Source organism: Narcine bancroftii, chromosome 5, assembly GCF_036971445.1.
Source record: "Narcine bancroftii isolate sNarBan1 chromosome 5, sNarBan1.hap1, whole genome shotgun sequence".
In the NCBI taxonomy this organism is placed as follows: Eukaryota; Metazoa; Chordata; class Chondrichthyes; order Torpediniformes; family Narcinidae; genus Narcine; species Narcine bancroftii.
The window spans coordinates 80,841,027-80,859,740 of record NC_091473.1 but is presented as its reverse complement, the minus strand read 5'-3'; the positions used below and the strand labels follow the sequence as shown (position 1 = coordinate 80,859,740).

The 18,714-nt window shown below is 39.3% G+C and overlaps 1 protein-coding gene across 1 annotated transcript in view; it reads left to right on the top strand.

Annotated features, from left to right (window-relative positions):
• The window catches only part of dph5 (diphthamide biosynthesis 5), a 43,084-nt gene extending 24,711 nt beyond the window's left edge, over window positions 1-18,373 (top strand). The window contains exons 4-7 of the mRNA XM_069938018.1: window positions 7,892-8,012; window positions 9,515-9,554; window positions 14,778-14,881; window positions 18,108-18,373. Of these exons, the coding sequence (XP_069794119.1) occupies window positions 7,892-8,012; window positions 9,515-9,554; window positions 14,778-14,881; window positions 18,108-18,343 (501 nt within the window). The 3' untranslated portion in view covers window positions 18,344-18,373. The remainder of the gene's footprint in view (window positions 1-7,891; window positions 8,013-9,514; window positions 9,555-14,777; window positions 14,882-18,107) is intronic.
• The last annotated feature ends 341 nt before the right edge of the window (window positions 18,374-18,714 follow it).

Genomic DNA, 18,714 nt, shown 5'->3' with positions numbered 1-18,714 from the left:
GGACTTACAAAACTTTTTGGAACAAATTCCAGGTACACCATTTCCATTAAAGCCAGATTTATTTCTATTGGGAAACATAGAAGGAACAAGACCCAAAATAAGCGTCAATATATCAAATGAAATTTGTAAAATAGCATTGGCTGTGGCGAGGAAATGTATTACAGTGACTTGGAAATCAGACTCTTATTTAGATATGGGAAATTGGAATGCAGAAATCGAAAGCTGTATCTCTAGAGAAAATTACATATAATTTGTGAAATAAATAACCTATATTTTTGTGAATTTGGAGAATGTATACACAAATTTTGGGTATAAATGTTTAGAAATGTTCTTCCAGCCTCTTAATTCCTGTGTTAACCTTCTTACTTAAAATTAAAATCTGAGTTCTAGTGTGTTTTTTTTTTTGGGGGGGGGGTGATAGTGTGGGCAGTTGAAGATACTATATTATTCCATCTTTTCTTTTTTGGAGAAGATTTGCCATAATTAAAGTAGATCTCACAGAGCAAGAGAAGAAATGATAACAGAGAAATAGTGTGTGTTTCTCTTCCTGCAAGAAGACACACCAAAGCTGCTGGAAGTATTTGAGAAAAGCAGATCCAGAGTAAATGGATTGAAAGAAATGAGCATTATTAAAAGTAATAGTTTTGATGAAAATTTATGGAGTAAAACTGGTATGTCCTCATCACCTGATAGACTTATTTCCAAGTATTTGAAGATGTTAGCTGGGAGAAGGTGGATAAATTACATGTCGTGTTCCAAAATTCTATTAATTTTTAGAACTGTTCTCACAGATTAAGAGGTAGCAAATGTAATTCCACAAGGTCAAAAAGTCAAGACAGAAAATGGAGAATTATGGATTAGTTAGCTGATCCATCAGTAGTAAAATATCTGGAATTAAGAAAGTGATAGAAGTGCATTTTGAAAATAATAAAATTCTTGGGCAGGGTCGATGTAGATTTATGAAATGGAAATTGTCTAACAAATCTGTTTGAGTTATTTGAAATTGTAGCCAGCTGAACCGCTAACCTGTAGATATGTATGGTTTTACATTCAGAAGGCCTTCCAATAATGTGCCACCCAAGAATTTAAGCAGATGTAATTGGGTGTAATAATTGTTGTTGCTAGAGAAGTTGGGTGGAAAACAACAGGAATAGTAGGTCATTATCATATTGGGACTCATGACGAGTAGAATCTTGCAAGGTTCGATGCTGGAATCTCTGATGTTCACAGTCACATCAAAGAACTGGAGAACAGGATGTAGAGTAACGTATCCAAGTTTTCTGATATGCTGGATGGCATGGTACATTGTGAGGAAGATGCAGAACGGCTTTAGGAGATGTATACACCCTAAGGCAGGGGTGTCAAACTCAAATTCACAGAGGGCCAAAATTAAAAACTTGGACTAAGTCGAGGGCCGAACTAAATATTTATTGAAAATTTTCAACAACATCTGCATGTTTTCTCTTCTTTCAACATATGTAATGTTAAACTTTAGGATATAACTTTAGGAGGATAATGTTACAGGTCAGGAGTATGTAGCTCAAGTTCACCCTTTGCTTGACCTGAGGGAAATATATTTGGTCCCTGTGGAGATGTAGTCAGCATTCACAGGCTGTGTCCATTTTGGCCTGCATCAGGACTCAGCATTTCCTGCTCACTCCTCAGGCTCTAGGCCTCTATTCACCCTCGACCCACCATCCCTCTACCTGACCAGTCCTTTACCCAACCTCTACTCACCCCTCACTCCACTCGCTCTGCCTCTACCCACCCCATCCTATACTCGCCCCTCTACTGCCTCGCCCCTCAACCTGTTCCTCCTTCTACCCGTCTCTCACCCTCTAATCACCCCTCCCCTACTCGCCCTGCCCCTCCCCTTTTACCTCTTCCCTATCCACCCCTCCTTCTACTCATCCCTGCCTCTAACTGCCCCTCGCACCACCATAACTTCCCCTGCCCATTACTTCTCACCTACACCCTCTGCCCACCCCTGCTTACCCACCCACTCAGGCCCAGCACGCTGCCGATCAGCCTTTGCGGACAGCCACCATCTCTCTCTTCATGTGCAGGGCTGAACCAGCCGTTCCTGGGGTCTGCACGGGTGCAAGCGCTGAAGGCCGTGGCGACCGGGAGAAGTGCGCTCGTGCTGTGGAAGGGCCGTCCGGTGCCAGTCGCGCGGGGCTCGCGCTGCCCGGGGCTCGCGCTGCCCGGGGCTCGCGCTGCCCGGGGCTCGCGCTGCCCGGGGGACATGCGCAGCCTGCCATGTCCGTGGCGCCGACAGGAAATCACAGGCGCTCGCCCATCCGCCGCACCGCTCGACAGGTGGGAGAAGTGACTGGTTGTGCGGGAAGCCTTCCAACTGGCTTGCCGGCTGATGACATCGACAGACTTCTCATGTTACAATTTCTCGTGTTACAATGGGGAAGGATGTGCAATGAAGGGGGAGGATGGTGGGGGTGACATTACCAAAAAACAGCATCGGCTCTCGTTGCAGGGCGGGCCACCTCTAATACATTTTTGAAATGATCTTGCGGGCCAAATATAATTATATCGCGGGCCAAATTTGGCCCGCGGGCCAGAGTTTGACATGTGTGCCCTAAGGGAATGGAAGAGGACTTAATAAGTGCATTATAATGTGCAAAAATGTGATGTCATGTGCCTTGCATTTTTGTGGGAGGTGTAAGAATGAAAGATGTTGGTGTCCTTGTACACCCCTAACTGAAAGTAGACATGCAGGTATAGGAAATAATATATTGACCTTCATTGGAGGAGGTTTTGAGTGCTAAAGCAGATGAAGCATATTGTTCAATTTTCAGCTGCCCTTGCCTAGGGAAGCATATATTTGGTACAAGGAGTACAAGTTTGCCATGGAATGGGAAGGTATCTTTCAAGGAGAAATTAATATTTGGCCCATCCACCTTTGACATTGTAAGGATGAGAAATTATCTTGATGTCAATGGATTTATTGTCATACACAAGAGTACAATATACATTAGCACTGAAAGTCTGACTTGCTGCTGCCAAAGTGATACTTTGTTTTTAAAAAATCTAAATTACCATAAGGAAATTGATAATAAAGATGAAAAATTAATAATAAATATTCATAGTTACAGTTATTGCAAGAAAAATAAATGTTGCTTTTTAATAATGCAGCAGGATCTTTTTGTGGTGCCAGAGTAATTTATGAGATGAGGATGTTCCTAATTGCCATTGTTTTAAAATAAACTCTTAAACTTAGAGGTGCTTCAGGCTACTGAACCTTCTCCCCGAAGACAGGAATGAGAATAGATCGTGATGAGGGTCATTTATGATATTGGCTCCCTTCTTGAAATGGAGTCTCACTTAGATGTCTTCAATGGATGGGAGGTTGGAGCCTGTGATAGGCTTGGCTATGTTTTGCTACACTCTTCAGCCTTGTGTTTCTGGGCAGTAAAACATTTTTTTAAAAAGCAGACTGCTTCGCAAGCAGTCAGTATACTTTCTACAGAATGCTTGCTGGAGTATTCAGTGGCATGCCACAACTCTTAAAACTTCTAAGAAAGTAGAGGCGTTGGTTTGGCTTCATTATTTTGCCTCCATGTGCTGGGTACAGAAGAGGTCCTCTGATATGTGAACTCCCAGGGACTTGAAAGTACCAATCCGCTGCACCTCTCTCCCATTAATACAGACAGGTGTGTGGTCCCTCAGCTTCTTATTCCTTTGAAACATGAGGGGAAATGGAGCACCTCGAAGAAACCCACAAAGTCAAAGGGAGAATGTACAAACTTGTGTGGAGCGCCAGTTTATGGTCTTGTTTATGTTGAGAACAAAATTGTTGTCTAGTACCACTCAACCAGATTCTCGATCTCCATCCTATATTCTGACTCATCGTTTCGTGTTTTTCACCAAATAATGGTGGTGGTGTTAGCGAATTTTTAGATGGGATTGGAACCAAAATTGGCTACACAATCGTAAGTGTACAGGAAATAGAGCAGGGGACCAAGCTCACAGCCTTGAGGTGCCCCTGTATTGTCAGAAAGGAGCAGGTGATGTTGCCAATCCACATTGATTGGGATCTGCTGTTGAGGATGTCAAGGATCCTTTTGCTGAGGGTTAGAGTTCCAGATCCCTTAGTTTTATCATGTTTTGCTGGTATGATATTGTTGAATGCTGACATAGCTGTCTCTTGTGGTACAGGTAATTGAGTGCTGAGTGGAGGGCCAGCGAGATAACATCTGCCGTTGATCTGTAATGACAATAGGCAAGTTGAAGTGGGTCCAGGCCCTTCCTGAGATGGGAGTTGATGCACTCCATAATCATCCTCAAAGCAGTTCATGGTAGACATTAATTCCACTGACCAATAATCTTCTTGGGCACTGGTATGACAGATGCCTTTGTGAATCAGGTGGGTGACTGTTATAGCAAGAGGTTGATAATATCTACAAAGACACCAGCCAGTTGGTTTGCATAGACTTTAATAACGTGCCAGGTGTACCATCTGGGCTGGAAGCTTTCTCACTGAAACATACAAAGTTCTTGCAGATATAACAGAAGGATGATACTCGTGCTGGCAGCTGGCTCTAGAGCCAGGGTCACAAACTCAAGATAAAAGGTTATCAGTTCAGGACTGAGATTTAAAATATTTCTTCACACAAAAGTGTAGAGTAGCTTAGTGTAGATTTACGGAACAGACTTGATGGGCCTAGTGGCCTGCTTCTGTTCCTTTGTATTGTGATCTCTCCATTTAAAGAGGGCCTGAGTATTTTTAAGAAAAAATTGCTAATTTATTTTGGATATGAGGGGGATAAAGTCATTCGGCCCACTGAGTCCATGTTAGCTTTAGAGTACCATCAGTCCTATTCTCCTACTTATTTCAATGTTCTCTCTCATGTATATCCTTGTAATTCTTTTCTCTATTGCATGCTTGTCAACTCCAGCCTAATTCTGCTACCATCCACCTAATTATAAAGTTCACAGCTGCCAATTAACCTTCCAACCAGCATGTCCTTGGGCCATAGGAATGAACTGGTGCACTTGAGGTGAACCCACATTGTCATTGGGAGAACCATGCAACTCTATCCAAACAGGATTGGAGGTCAGTATTGAATCTGGAAGCTGAAATTGTTAGGCAGCAGCAGTATTTGTTGCACTATTCCATGGTATTGGGGTGCCAACATGGGGCTAGTGCAAAAAAGTGATGTAGAAATAAAATATTTTATTGATAGCAGAGTAAGAACAAGGGGTCAAAAGGCCCTTTTTAATACAGTTTGCTTCCTAAAATTTTAAGTCAATTTTTGTCGATGTATTTTGTAGTCTGAAAATGAACATCATTCATTTTTAAAAATATTTTTAAGACCTGCTTCAGATAAAAAATTTGCATTTTGTGTTCACTGAAGCATGGGGGAGCATCTTGAAACTTCTACAAAGTTGTGTATTTTTGATTACAAAAGTTGTACAACATCCTTTATACAGCTGACTTGCTCCAATGGGGTAATGATGGTTAAAGCAATATCCTGTGACTGGAGAGCAACCAAATGTATTATAATTTTAGAAAATCTGAATGAACAGTGATTTTTTTTGCTCTTTTCCTTCTTTCCTTCTCAAGGAGTATTGACTCTCAGTGAAATAACATTTCTTGGCTTCTGGCACCTTTACATTATCTACATTTTAATATACATCAGAAAGGATGTTTCTGATGCACATTTCTGATGCATATTCTCCCAATATCCATCTATTTAGCAAAAGAAATAATTGGAAAATGATTAGAAACAAAAGCACATAGCTGATTTGTCAATGGCTCTGCTCTTTCCCTCCCTCTTGCGCCCGACCGCTAGAATTGCCTTATTTGAGATTAGGCATGCTAACAAAAAAGTGGAAACTTTGGATCTGGAACAACACCAAACTACATATTTATATTCAAGCACATGCCATGGTTCAAGAGCATCTTAGTAAGGTCATTATCATTGAAAGAGCAATTAGACAAACATTATGCAAAATTAAATTCAGGAAGGTATTGATTGTAATTATCATTGAATACTTCTGTCGTTTTATTTATATTGATGGTCTTTTAATTTTAAAAGATGCAATGGTCTGGTTCTTGTTCTAGTCTGCTGCAGATGTGAATTCTAAAATGGTTTAGTTTCAGATTGCAGAGTTTGCTAAAATAACTAATACATTTGTTTTGTCTCATTGATTTTATTTCCAGTCTAGCAGCATAGTATTTTGCATTGGGTAAAACACTATGCAATTTATTGTCATGTCCTGAAGCTATTCTATGTGAGCATTAAACTATATGTTGTGGCGTAAATCTTCGCTATTCATTACACACTCAGCAACAATATCAGTTTTTTGAAAAATGCACAATTTTGAGACTTGAGGGTAAAAACAATGCTGAAGGAACTCCAGCAAAGATAGATACATTGCCAACGTTTCAGGCTTGAGCCCTTCATCAAGGTATGGACAAAATGTGGGCAGACAGTTGTACAAAATGGTGGGTGGGGGGAGGAGTGCACACACACAGGGAGGAGATAATAGGTACAAAGGTAAAGGAGGGAGGGCACACCAGCAAACAAGGGGAAGGGGGATGGCTCTGTGAATGGAGGGGGAAGGGGTAGAGAGCTGGAGGAAAGAAGACAGAGGGATGGAGAAGAGAGAGGAAGAATGAGAGAGAAGAAAGAGGCTAGCAGAAACCAGAACAAAATCAACATTAATGCTGGGATTGAAAATTAGGTATTGCTCCTTTAAATTAACAGGTGGTCTTGTTTTGATAGTACATGAGGCCATGGACAAACGTGTCTGAATTAAAATGGTTGGCCACTGGGAGATCCCTGCCACTGATGTGAACAGAGCAAAGGTGCTCAGTGATGAAGGACACAATGAGAGCACTGGATCCAGTAGATGACACCCACAGACACTTGGAAAAACTGTTTAGGGCCTTGAATGGTGGTGAGGGAGGAAGTGTTGATGCAAGTGTGGCACTTCCTGCAACTGCAGAGGAAGTGCCAAGAGGTGATGAATATATGAGGGAGTCGGTGAGGGAGTGGTCCCTATGGAAGGCAAAGAGGGAAAGACATGTCAATGGGTGGGATCCTATTTTGGGTGGCAGAAATTATGGAGGATAATGGGTTGGATGCAGAGGCTGGTAGGGTGAAAGGTGTGGACAAGGGATATTCTGGGGTTTTTTTGTGTCTGGGGCAGAGGGGACCAGAGCAAGTGAGTAGGAAACGGAGGAGATGCGCGTAAGGGTTGAATTGATGGTGGTTGTCACAAAAGCCATTTTTTTGGAAGAAGGAAGGCATTTCAAGTGATCTGGGCTGGAAGACCTAATCTTGAGAACAGTTATGGAGAAATTGAAAGAAATGAATAGAATTTTTACAGGGGACTGGGTGTGAAGAAGTGTAGTTGTGGGAGTTGGTGGGTTGGTAAAATAAACAAAAATGTCTAGAAAGTTTGAGTGTGAACCACTGCTGCTTACTGGAAGTATCCATTTATAGAAGACTGCCCAGATCCTGTAGTCTCCCTCATCACCACCTGTTGGATGAGATGGAAAATTCTGTCTATGCCTTTTTTTGCTGAAAAACTCTTCCCTAGTCCAGAGATTTTTTCAATGGTAGTAAGCTCAACAAAGATTGCAGGACCCTAGCAGACATGAATGTCATCCTAGTACTTGAAACAGTTTTGTTCAATAGGTTTGTTTCCTTTTGATGGAAAAAGGTTTCCCTGGGTTTCTTGAGTTACTCAATTTCTATTCTTCAGATGATGTATCAACAAACTTCTATTTCTTCATCTATAAGTACATGCATTGGTGTCTTCATGCAATTTGTCTTTTACTCTGTTAAATGTAAAGCTTTTGTTTGTCAATGTCATGATCGTAATGTATCCATGTAAAATTTTGGTCAATTTTATTTTAACCTAGTTATACAATTTTGGCGAAACTGTGTCCATTGTGTTCTGGACAGAGACATGGAAACCTGAAAGCTTCTATGACAAAATCAAAAGGAATCGACAGACTGGAGTTCACACATTATGTTTACTTGGTGGGTGACATTCCTTCCTTTTACTTTCTGCCTACATACTTGTTGGTAACTAGAGTAAATATTTGGATTTTCAGAAGATTGATGATGTTCATTTACCAGAGATGTTATATTTAACAACCAAGTATAACTGGAGATTTAGAGCTTTTATATGAAGTAGTTCGAGTCACAGTTGTACAGCATGGAAACAGACCCTTTGGTAAACTTGTCCATGCTGACCAAGTTGTCTAGTCCCATTTGTATGCATTTGGACCATATCCCTCCACAACCTTCCCTATCCTCTTACCTGTCCAAATGGCTTTTAAACATTGCTATTGTACCCACCTTTAGCACTTGTTCTGGCAGACTGTTCCACATCCCCATTATCCACTGTGTGGAAAAAGTTGCTCCTCTGGTCTCTTTTAAATCTTTTCACCCTCATCTTAAACTGATGTCCCCTAATTTCAGATACCCCTACCCTGAGGGGAAAAAAACCTGTCCATTCACAAAAGTAGTCAATCATTGAAAAAACTGTGACATGATGAGTTTTTCTCAGAATGCTGTAGATGGCTCGAACCCTTTATGTTTGAGACTGCAGAGGAGAGAGAGCTACATAATGTGGACTGGGTTGGAGAGGGGACTGTGGAGATTGGTGAACTAAGGTGAAGTGAATGATGAAAGACGGGCAGTTGATTGGTAGGTGCTAGGCAGAGAGAGAGATGAGGAAAATAAGGGTTTGGTGGAAGAAGTGTTATACAGGGTGGAGCTGGGCGGTAACTAGTGACAAGCATTGCCAGTGGTGGAATCTAATGTGAAGCGAAGGTGAAGATAATGGTATTTTAATGAGACCTAATGGGGAAAGGCTCTTAAGGAAAGTGATGAAGAATGTGGGTGGAAGAGGAGGAACGAGAATGGGATGAGAATGCGTGGGGGTGGGTGGAGAAGGGGATTAAAATTGGCGGGGAATAAATGGAAATGGTTTGAAAGAAGGGACTTCAGGAAACTAGCACAATTGTATTCAGACTGTTCCTTGCACTGAAAGTAAAAAGAACCATTTACTCAATGTATAATAAGTATGATTGAACCAAAACATGTGTACATTAATATTCAAACACATAAACAATAATCACTTGTGTTTTAAAAATGTTTTCTATAAATAATTTGCTGAACAGACAAATTTCAATTTTAATCTGTGACGCGATTTGCTGCTATTATCTAAAGTTTACTTTAGATATCTATATGCATCTTGATACCTAATTTTACCTGCAGTTTGGAACTTGATTTAGCTGAGGGAAGGCAAGGGATTCATTGGTATTTCAAAGGTGAACAGGTCATTTTTTTTAAACCAAGTAATGTTAACCATTTCTCTCAAATAATGAGAATTAAATTTATAATGCCAATTGAGTGCCTGATGTCTAGAACTGTTGACATTTATGGAGAATTTAATTTTTTTCTCATGTATATGGAGCAGATCTGGATAGATAAGATTTTTGTAAATAAGCTTTCCTTTGTCTTTATTTTTGCAGATATCAAAGTAAAGGAACAATCACTCGAAAATCTAATGAGGCAAGTTGTTCCTTTCTTTACAGAGCAGATTGTTTTGATCTTCTCATCCAAGGTGGAAAGACTACATGTACCAAATTTCTTGTGGTTTATATAATGCATGAAAAAAAACTGGGGTACATTTAACACTCCAATAACGTAGGAATCCAGGAAGGTACTAGTAAAATTTTGCGTCAGGAGTCGTGCATTTTTTAAATTGATTTTCTTGCTGCAAACTACCAGATTGGGAGTTTAGTGGATGTTAGGAGATAGATCCATGGCTCTGGACTCCAGTCAGGAGCAGGTGGTTGGGCATTGAGGCTAGGGGTTTAGTGTCTGATTACAAGGTGATCTACATACAAGCTGAGGTGATGTTCCTTGCAGGTAATTCCTGCTCCTCTTAGTCCCTGAGACAATGCAAAAACAGTTACCTGTTTTTCTAACCATTTTCTTGTGTTTTGGCTGCCAATTTTACTGAAGTACCAAATATAAAACTGATAAAATGTGGGTGTGAAACTTCATTAGAAGATCTTTTGCTCTGGAAAGATTAAGTTTGTTGTCATATACTCTGTACACTGAGAAAAATTGGACTGCTTGTCAACTTGTATAGCATTAAAACCAATGCAGTTATAGAGAGATCAGTTGGTATAAAGCAAAGGCAACATTATTTACTTGTGTAAGTTCATTCAAGAGCCTGATAACAAGAAACTGTCTTTGAATCTGCTTTTTGCCATCTCACACGTGAATCTTCCTCCTGATGGTGAAGAGGGGGAAGAGATTGTGCAATCTTTTAATATGTTGACTGCCTTTCCAAGGCAGCAGGAAGTGTAGATGGAGTGGAGGGAAGTTTGTATGATGTTCTGAGCTGCATTCACAACTCCGCAATTTCTGGTGAGCAGTTCGCATACAACACAGTGATACACTCAAACAGAATACTTTCAATAGTGCACCTGAAGAAATTGTTGCAGGATGTAGGTGACATACCAAGTTTCCTCTGATTTCTGAGGGAGTAGAGGCACTGATGCACTTTCTTGGTTGTCTTGATAATGGGTAGACCTGGACAGATGGTTTGAGATGTTTACTAACAAATGTAAAGCTGGAAGCCAGGTTAATGAAGAAAGGTTGCAATTGGATTTCCTATTTTATGGATTCTAGTCTTTCCCTGTTCTTTCTTGGAATGGTTAAACTTCTACATTGTGTCCATAATGTAATATACAGGTTATTAAAGATGATCATTGGAAACTGTTTCAAGAAAGCATTTCTCCAAACTCAATATCTTCATTGATGCAGGGGAAATTGGTTATGTGGTGTTGATGTCAGAAGGCAGACAAATAATGCCCAGTAGCAGTAAACTTCATTGAAGTCAACTTTATGGTTTCACATTCCCATTATCAAACTCCAGACAAATTGGAACACATCCAGTGGAAAGTGTTTGAAATGCATTTTTAATTGTGTTTATTTTGAATGGCAATCCTGTTAATATTGTGATTTTGAATCCAGTTCTTCAAAACAAAGAATGCTGTTTCAATTTAGTAAGTGGTAACAATAATAAAGGACAGAAGCAATCATCTTATTAGAAATATTTCACTACTACTGGTTAATGTAAAATAAAGAGTAACTGATAAATATTTAGTTCCCTCATATAACAATATTTTACTATATCCCACTTGGCTGTAAATATTGTTTACTATTTGCCTTCATCTTTGGGGAATAATTAAATGTGATTTATGGTTCCATGTATACTAATAAATCTCTTGACCTTGCCTAAGAGGCTGTTTATCTAAGCAATAGTATTGAGGTAATCATATTCTATCTTAATCACACCTGTTTATTAGTTTCCTCAGTCTTCTTTAGCCAGTAACCCCACCCAGCTGCAATTGGCCAATTCAGCACAGACCAAGAATTGAATCCAGGACCTTTTTGGCTTATGAGTTACTCTCATTATCATGCTTTTCCCCAGCTAGCTAACTGGAAGTTATTATGTGGGTAATTTTTAGCATAAATAGGGTGGATACATTGGTGTCTTTAATTTATTGCTTTAGAGGTGTTTTCAACAGATTTCTTTGTTTGGCAGTAATGTTTTTTTTGTTATGATGTTATTCTCTCAATTCCTAATTTTGTGCCATTAATATAACCCTATTAAAGCCTCAAAGGATATGCAAGTTTTGGGGGAAAATTATTTAAAAAAAAAAATGTTAAAGGCAAAATTAAAATCCAGTACAATTGCACCAAGTACCATTTGTATCTGAGCTTTCTGATTTGCATTGCCTCCCACTGAAACAGTGCTTCAGTTTTGAAATTCTCAGGCATGATTTCAAGCCCCTGTATGTCCTCCCCTCCCATATCTTCCAGCCACATAATCCTCTGTGATGGATAGAATTTTTCAATTCAGATATCTTCATCACCTCACCTTTGGTAGGAGTTCCTTCACCTGCCCAGACCTCAATACCTGGAATTCCATTGTTTACCTGTCCAACTTTCAAATTCTGTTTGTTAACTCACCTGTTCACTGCCTTGGAGTATTTCTTTGCATTAATCCAATTCAAAAAAAATCAAGCAAGATGCTCTTTGATTTTGATGTTGACAAGACACCTGGTGATTTGTGTGGACAGGGTGGTAAAGAAGGCATTTGGTATACTTGCCTTCATTGTGCAAGTACAGAGGTTGGTCCATTGTAATTCAATTGTACAAGGAAGACGTTGGTGAGACCACATATGGAGTACTGTATGCATTTCTGTTTGCCCAGCTATAGAAGAGATATCTAAGTTGGAAGTGGTACAGAGGAGATTCACTTGGATTGGAGAGCTTGAATTATAGGGAGAGACTGGATAGGTTTTTTAAAATTCCCTGGAGTGTAGGAGGCTAAGGGGAAGAGGTTGATAAAATGAATGCCAATAGTTATTGTTCCGGTTTGACTATTCTGGAACTATCTGAATTTATTGTCATGAACATGTCACTAAATTTGTTGTTTTGTGGCAATATTGCAGGTGCAAAAGTTGCTATAAATTACGTTTAAAAATAAATGTTAGTTAAAAAAAAATAGAGAAAAAGTGGCTGGATTCATTGTCCATTCAGAAATCTGATAATGGAGGGGAAGAAGCTGTTTTTGATTTGTTGAGTGTTTGTCTTCAAGCTTCTTTACCTTCATCCTGATGGTACCAGTGAGAAGGAGGCATGGCCTGGGTGGTGCGGGACTTGATGATAGAGGCTCCTTTCTTGAGACACCGCTTCTTGAAGCCATCCTTAATGGAGTGAAGACTAATGCCTATGATGGAGCTGGCTGAGTTCACAATGCTCTGTGGCCTCCTCCTGTCCTGTGCATTGGTACCTGCATACCAAACAGTGATGCAACCTGTCAGAATACCCTCCACTGTACATCTATAGAAATTTGCAAGTCTTTGGCATACCACATCTCCACAAACTCTTAATGAAGTAAAGCTGCTGGCAAGTTTACGTGATTGCATCGAAATGAAGACTCGAGGGTAGACCTTCAGAGATGTTGACACTCATGAATTTTAGGTTCTTTACCCTTTCCACTGCTGACCTCTAATTGAGGACTGGATTATGTTCTCCTGATTTGCCTTCCTGAAGTCCTTAATCAGTTCCTTGCTAACATTGAGAGCAAGGTTGTTGTGACAGTATCCAACTAGCTGATCTATCTCACTACAGTACACTTCCTCATTGCTGTCTGTGATTCTGCTAACGACCGTAGTGTCATTGGCATTTTTAAATGGCATTTGTATTGTGCCTAGACACATAGAGAGAAAGGCAGTGGGCTAAGCACATATCCTTGAGGTCTGCCTGTGTTGATTGTCATTAAGGAGGAGATATTGTTACTGACTGATTTTGGAGCTTGTTGACCAGTTCTGAGGGGGATGATGGTGTTGAAAGCTGAGCTGTAATCAATGTAAAGCAGCCTGATGTATGTGTTACTGTTGCCTAAGTGATCCAGGGCTTAGTGGAGAGCCAGTGAGATTACATTATTGTGGAATGATTGTGGTGATAGGCAAATTGCAGTAGTAAAAACACAACAGAATACTGTAGGAACTCAGCCGATTTTTTTCAGCGTCCAAATTGCTGACCTTTCGGGCCTGAGCCCTTTTTCAAGGAATAAGCAGAATAAGACAGAAGCAGAAAATCTCAGAGTCTAAGAATTCAAGCAATGATGGCTGGGGGAGGAATCCAGACCAACAAAATGTATTAATTGGATATGATAAGGGATGAGGTCAGAAGTTATCATTTTTGTGTGAAAGGAGCAGGAATGGAAAGACAGAGAGGGGAAGAAGTGAGGGGAAGAAGTGAAGGGGAGTCTAATGCAAGCCAGAGAATTCGATATTAATGCAGTCTGATTGGATGGTGCCCATTTGGAAGATGAGGTGTTGTAAAATCCTCCAATTTGTCTGGCAGTGCATGAGACCATGACACTCATGTTAGCAAGGGAATAGGGTGGAGGATTGAAATGGGTGGCCACTGGAAAATGGGAGATCCAAGTTATTGGGGCAGACAGAGCTGAGGTACTCAACAAAGCGATCTCCCAGTCTGCATCCAGTCTCTGATGTAGAGGAGGCCACAACAGTGGGGCCAGGTCTTGGGTACGTTGATTCTGGCCGTGACCAACCTCTCAAAGCATTTCATCCCAGTAGATGTGAGTGCTACTGGCCGTTAGTCATTGAGGCAGCTCACTCTGCTTTGCTTGTGCACCGGTATGATTGGTGCTCTTTTGAAGCAGGTGGGAACCTCCAAGTGCAGCAGTGAGAGATTGAAAATGTCCGTAGACACTCCAGCTAGTTGGTTGGCACAGATTTTCAGTACCCTGATAGGTATGCCATCAGGGCCTGTCGCCTTGCGAGGGTTCATCCTTTTGAAGGATTTTCAATAGGATGTAGATTTAAAGTGAGAAGGGAGGGATTGAAAATGGAACCCAAAGGGAAACTTTTCTACAGGGGGTTGTCCATATCTGAAAGAAGCTGCAAGAGAAAGCTATGAAAGTGGGTATATTTACAAAGTTAAACAGACATCTGGACAAATATGTGAATGGAAAGGGCTTAGAAGGGTATGGGCCAAATGCAAGGAAATAGGACTAGCCAAGAATGCCAACTTGGTCTGCATGTACAAGTTAGGCTGAAGGGCCTGTTTTGTGTTATATAAAGTATGATTGATTATTTATTTTCAATTTTCATTTTTAGAGAGGAATGAAAGAGATATCTTTATGATGAAAAGTACAGGTGAATTTTTTTTTTAATTTAGGGGAAAGAAGATCTATGAGCCTCCTAGGTTCATGTCAGTAAATGAAGCCGTTGAACAACTGTTGGAGATCATTGAAAATCGAAGAGGTAAAGGAGAGGAGCTAGGTGAGTAATTATGTTTATAACAGAGATTATTCCGGATCCACCTTCAAGAGGGAAAGGTTTATGTGTATTTTGGTCAATATTGTTCATAGTGTGAAAAATAAAATATTTAAAAAAAAGAATTGTAAACATTAATGACTGGTATTTCCATATGAACATCCTTAAGGTTGTAATTTGTGATCTCATTCTTTTATTTCATTATATCCAATTAGCAAGTGATATATCTGATTGAGTTGATGTACATCAATTTATCTAGTGCTTCTTTGAACAAAAACTATGTTGTGTACACATTACATGAACAATTTACATTTATCTGCACAGCTGATTTTTCATCTGCCCCTATTCATTTTGTATTAGGATAACTGGATACAGTAAAACCCCTGTTATCAAGCAACCGGCAAAAAAAAACCTGAGAAAAAAAAATAGGTAAAAAATACATGTAAATACTTCCCCATTGGTTCGCCGATCACACAACACACGATCTCAAGCAACCAGAAAATGAACTCATCTGGCATTACTAATCCCCTTAGATGCCAAATACCAGGGGTTTACTATATTATCTATCTATAATATTATCTTTCTTTACAGTAATCTTGATAAGTTTTATGTAGAGACCCATGCAATGATCACAGATGTTGGTAGATTGACACATTAAGCCTCTTTAGTGAAACTGATTTCAAATAAGTGACTAATTTTGCATTGTTGACCCAAAATGCAACCTTTAGCTGAAACCGACTGAGCAGTTGCAGTAATTAAAGATCATGCAATCTCAACAAACTCCACATTTCATGAATTTCTCCTTGTTTTATCTTGCAAAACTGATTTTTTTTTTTGCTGCATTATTCACAAAACTGCTCAATTAAAATGAAATACTCAAATTTTACAGGGATTCCTTCCTGTTCTTTACACTTTGCCAAAACATATCCTTCAGCAGCAGATTTTAATTATGAAGCAGAAAAACAAGAGCATATTTTCAGTTTGCCTGTCATAGAGGTCATGGGTTCAAACTTCACTCCTGAGGCACAATGGCCCAGGATTTCCTGCCAGTTGTGAATTGGCTATGCTTGCCACTACGTTATGAAAATAATCTGAACGTACCTTTTTGGAATCCAATCTACATGTCAATGCATTGTTTATATGTTTAAACACATGTATGTTATTAAATGAAGGGGAACATGTGACATACAGAATTGTTCAAAATATTCAAAGTGATCAGTTATAATAAAGAATTGTATTTTTTTTAAATAACAAATCTAACATACTTTTTAGGACACTATATTAATGCAAAGAAATGTAAATTATCTTCCCTTCCACTTTTAACCTCTATTTGTTTGGAGTCATAACCAGATTCACCTGCATCTGTGTTGAGAAACTGCCACAACTTTGAGGACTGCAATGTTGGAGCACATTTAGTAAATTAGCAATGAAGAAGAGCCAGCAAATTTAGGAATTCCACATCCAAGCTAGAATCCTGAACTTGTTGGCATGTGTGCAGGAAACTACTGGCAGATCCATAATCCAAGCAGCGAGGGAAAACAATACCATTGATGGTATCATCTTTCGGGTGAGAAATTACCCATAGCTCTGATGCAGTATCTCGATGTGAAGTATCATCTTGGAACTTCTGCCTCTACAGATGTTGCTTGTCCTGTTGAATTCTTCCAGCATTCTGATTTTTGTTCCAAATTCCAATACATGCTGCTACCCCTCCACCATCAGAATCCTCCACAACAAAATCAGAGACACATTTAAGGACTCTGACTTGTGCACTTTATTGATTTTCTTTGTTCTCTCTATTCCACAGTAAGTTTGTTTATGTTTATTCTATTTACAATTCTTTTATTTGTTTACATGTTTACGCTATGAACAGTTTACTTTTTGCACTACCAATTAGTGGTAGTTCTGCCGTGCTTGCAGGAAAAAGAAATCTCAGGGTTGTATGTGATGTCGTGTATATACTCTGACAATAAATCTGAAATGCAGATTCCAGTATATGATGTCTATATTTATTTATTCATTTATTGTCTCTATTTGTCTATTTATTTTTATAGATCAGTGGTTTTTCAAACTGCCCTCCTACCCGATGCAATCGCTATGCCATAGATGCTCTGATTAGTAAGGGCTTGCTTAAGCTGATATGTATGTGGAAAGAAAGAGTTTGAAAACCATTGTTTTAATCGTACCTAATTGAATCATTATGTGCATGGTTTCATTACTCCAAAGGAAATGTGCCAATGTTAATTTTTCTCAACCAAAATATTTTAGTAACAATTGGCCTAGAGCAGGCCTTTCATCCTTTCGTTCCCACTCGCCTACCACCTTAAGCAATCCCTTACTAATCACAGAGCACCGATGGCACAGGGATTGCTTAAGGTGGAGTTTAGGGGGCAATTTGAAAACCACTGGTGTATATGAATACTTGTCCTGCATATGTATTGTTTGTCTGTATGTAACTTTTGTCTGGATGTCTTTTGTGTGTTTTGTACCAAGGACCAAAGAATGCTGTTTCATCGGGCTGTTCTTGTATAATCAGATGACAATAAACTTGACCATTTGGTTCCAAACCTAGACCTTGTCTTCTCTATCAGGTAGAAGTAAAAATCCTTGGCATTATGCAAGAAAAATGGTGGAGTTTTCTTGCTACACTGGCCGTTACTTATCCTTCAAACAAACATCATTGCAACATTTTTTATCACAAATTGTTGTCAAATAACAATGTCCTTAATTAGTTGGTCATAAATGTTTTTTTATGTATAACACATGCACAATGAATATGACAATAAACTCATCATTATTATTTCCTAATCCAACAACTAAAACCAACTATGGAGAAAGAAGGAACAAGTACTGACAACTGAGAAGGTTTTTAGTAATTTTTGATGGGATTTGAGACTGGAGTCTTTTCCTGCACTCGTCCTTATTGGAAAGGGACACCAGGTCTGTTAACACTTTGGCTTGATGTACATTTTTTCTAGTAAAAAGAAAGTCACACTCCTGATTACATCATATTACAGCACGAGATTCTAACTTAATAAGGAAAATGCTTGGTTCATTCATACAAACACACAAAGGAATTAAATCAGCATTTCGAGGGGAAAATGGTAAATGTTGTTGGCACAAATATAAAATGTATATTGTGTACATTAGATTAAAATCAGCACCCAAGGTGAGAATGCTGAATGTTTTCACGTGTCCAGGCAGGTGTCTGACGCTATTCTCTCTATTCTAGCACTAACTGAAGAGACTCTGTGTGTCGGACTAGCCAGAGTGGGTTCCAAAGACCAAAAGATTACTGCTGCAACTCTACAGCAAATGATAAAGGAGGATCTAGGTGGGCCTTTGCATTCCCTGATCATTACAGGCCACATGCATCCTATGGAAATTGAAATGCTGAAACTTTTTGCTGTGGACAATTCATGTTTTAATAAACTTGCTACACTCGATGGATCAACATATTACTCATAGCAAAACAAAATAAAAATTGAATTTCAAGTATTTATTGTTAAGTTTAATGTTCATTCAGAAATCGAGGGAAAAGGTTGAGTGTCTGATTAGAGAACTGATAAAGAGTCAGTTTCTCAAATATCAATGGTTTCTTGTCATCACAATTGCAGACTCGCCTCCTGAATGTTTATCTGGATTTTTTTTGTGTATAGTATCGTTGATCATTTTTCTAGATTAAAGTAGCTAATAAGTCTCCCTTGGGATCAAGCAAGTTTAAAGAGAGATTGCTAAATGACCACTACTTTTCCTGTTCCTTCCATTGATGGCAGCATTCCTTGGTTGGATTTCTGCCCCTTGTCACCATTTGAAAAGTTTTATTACAAGCTTATGTG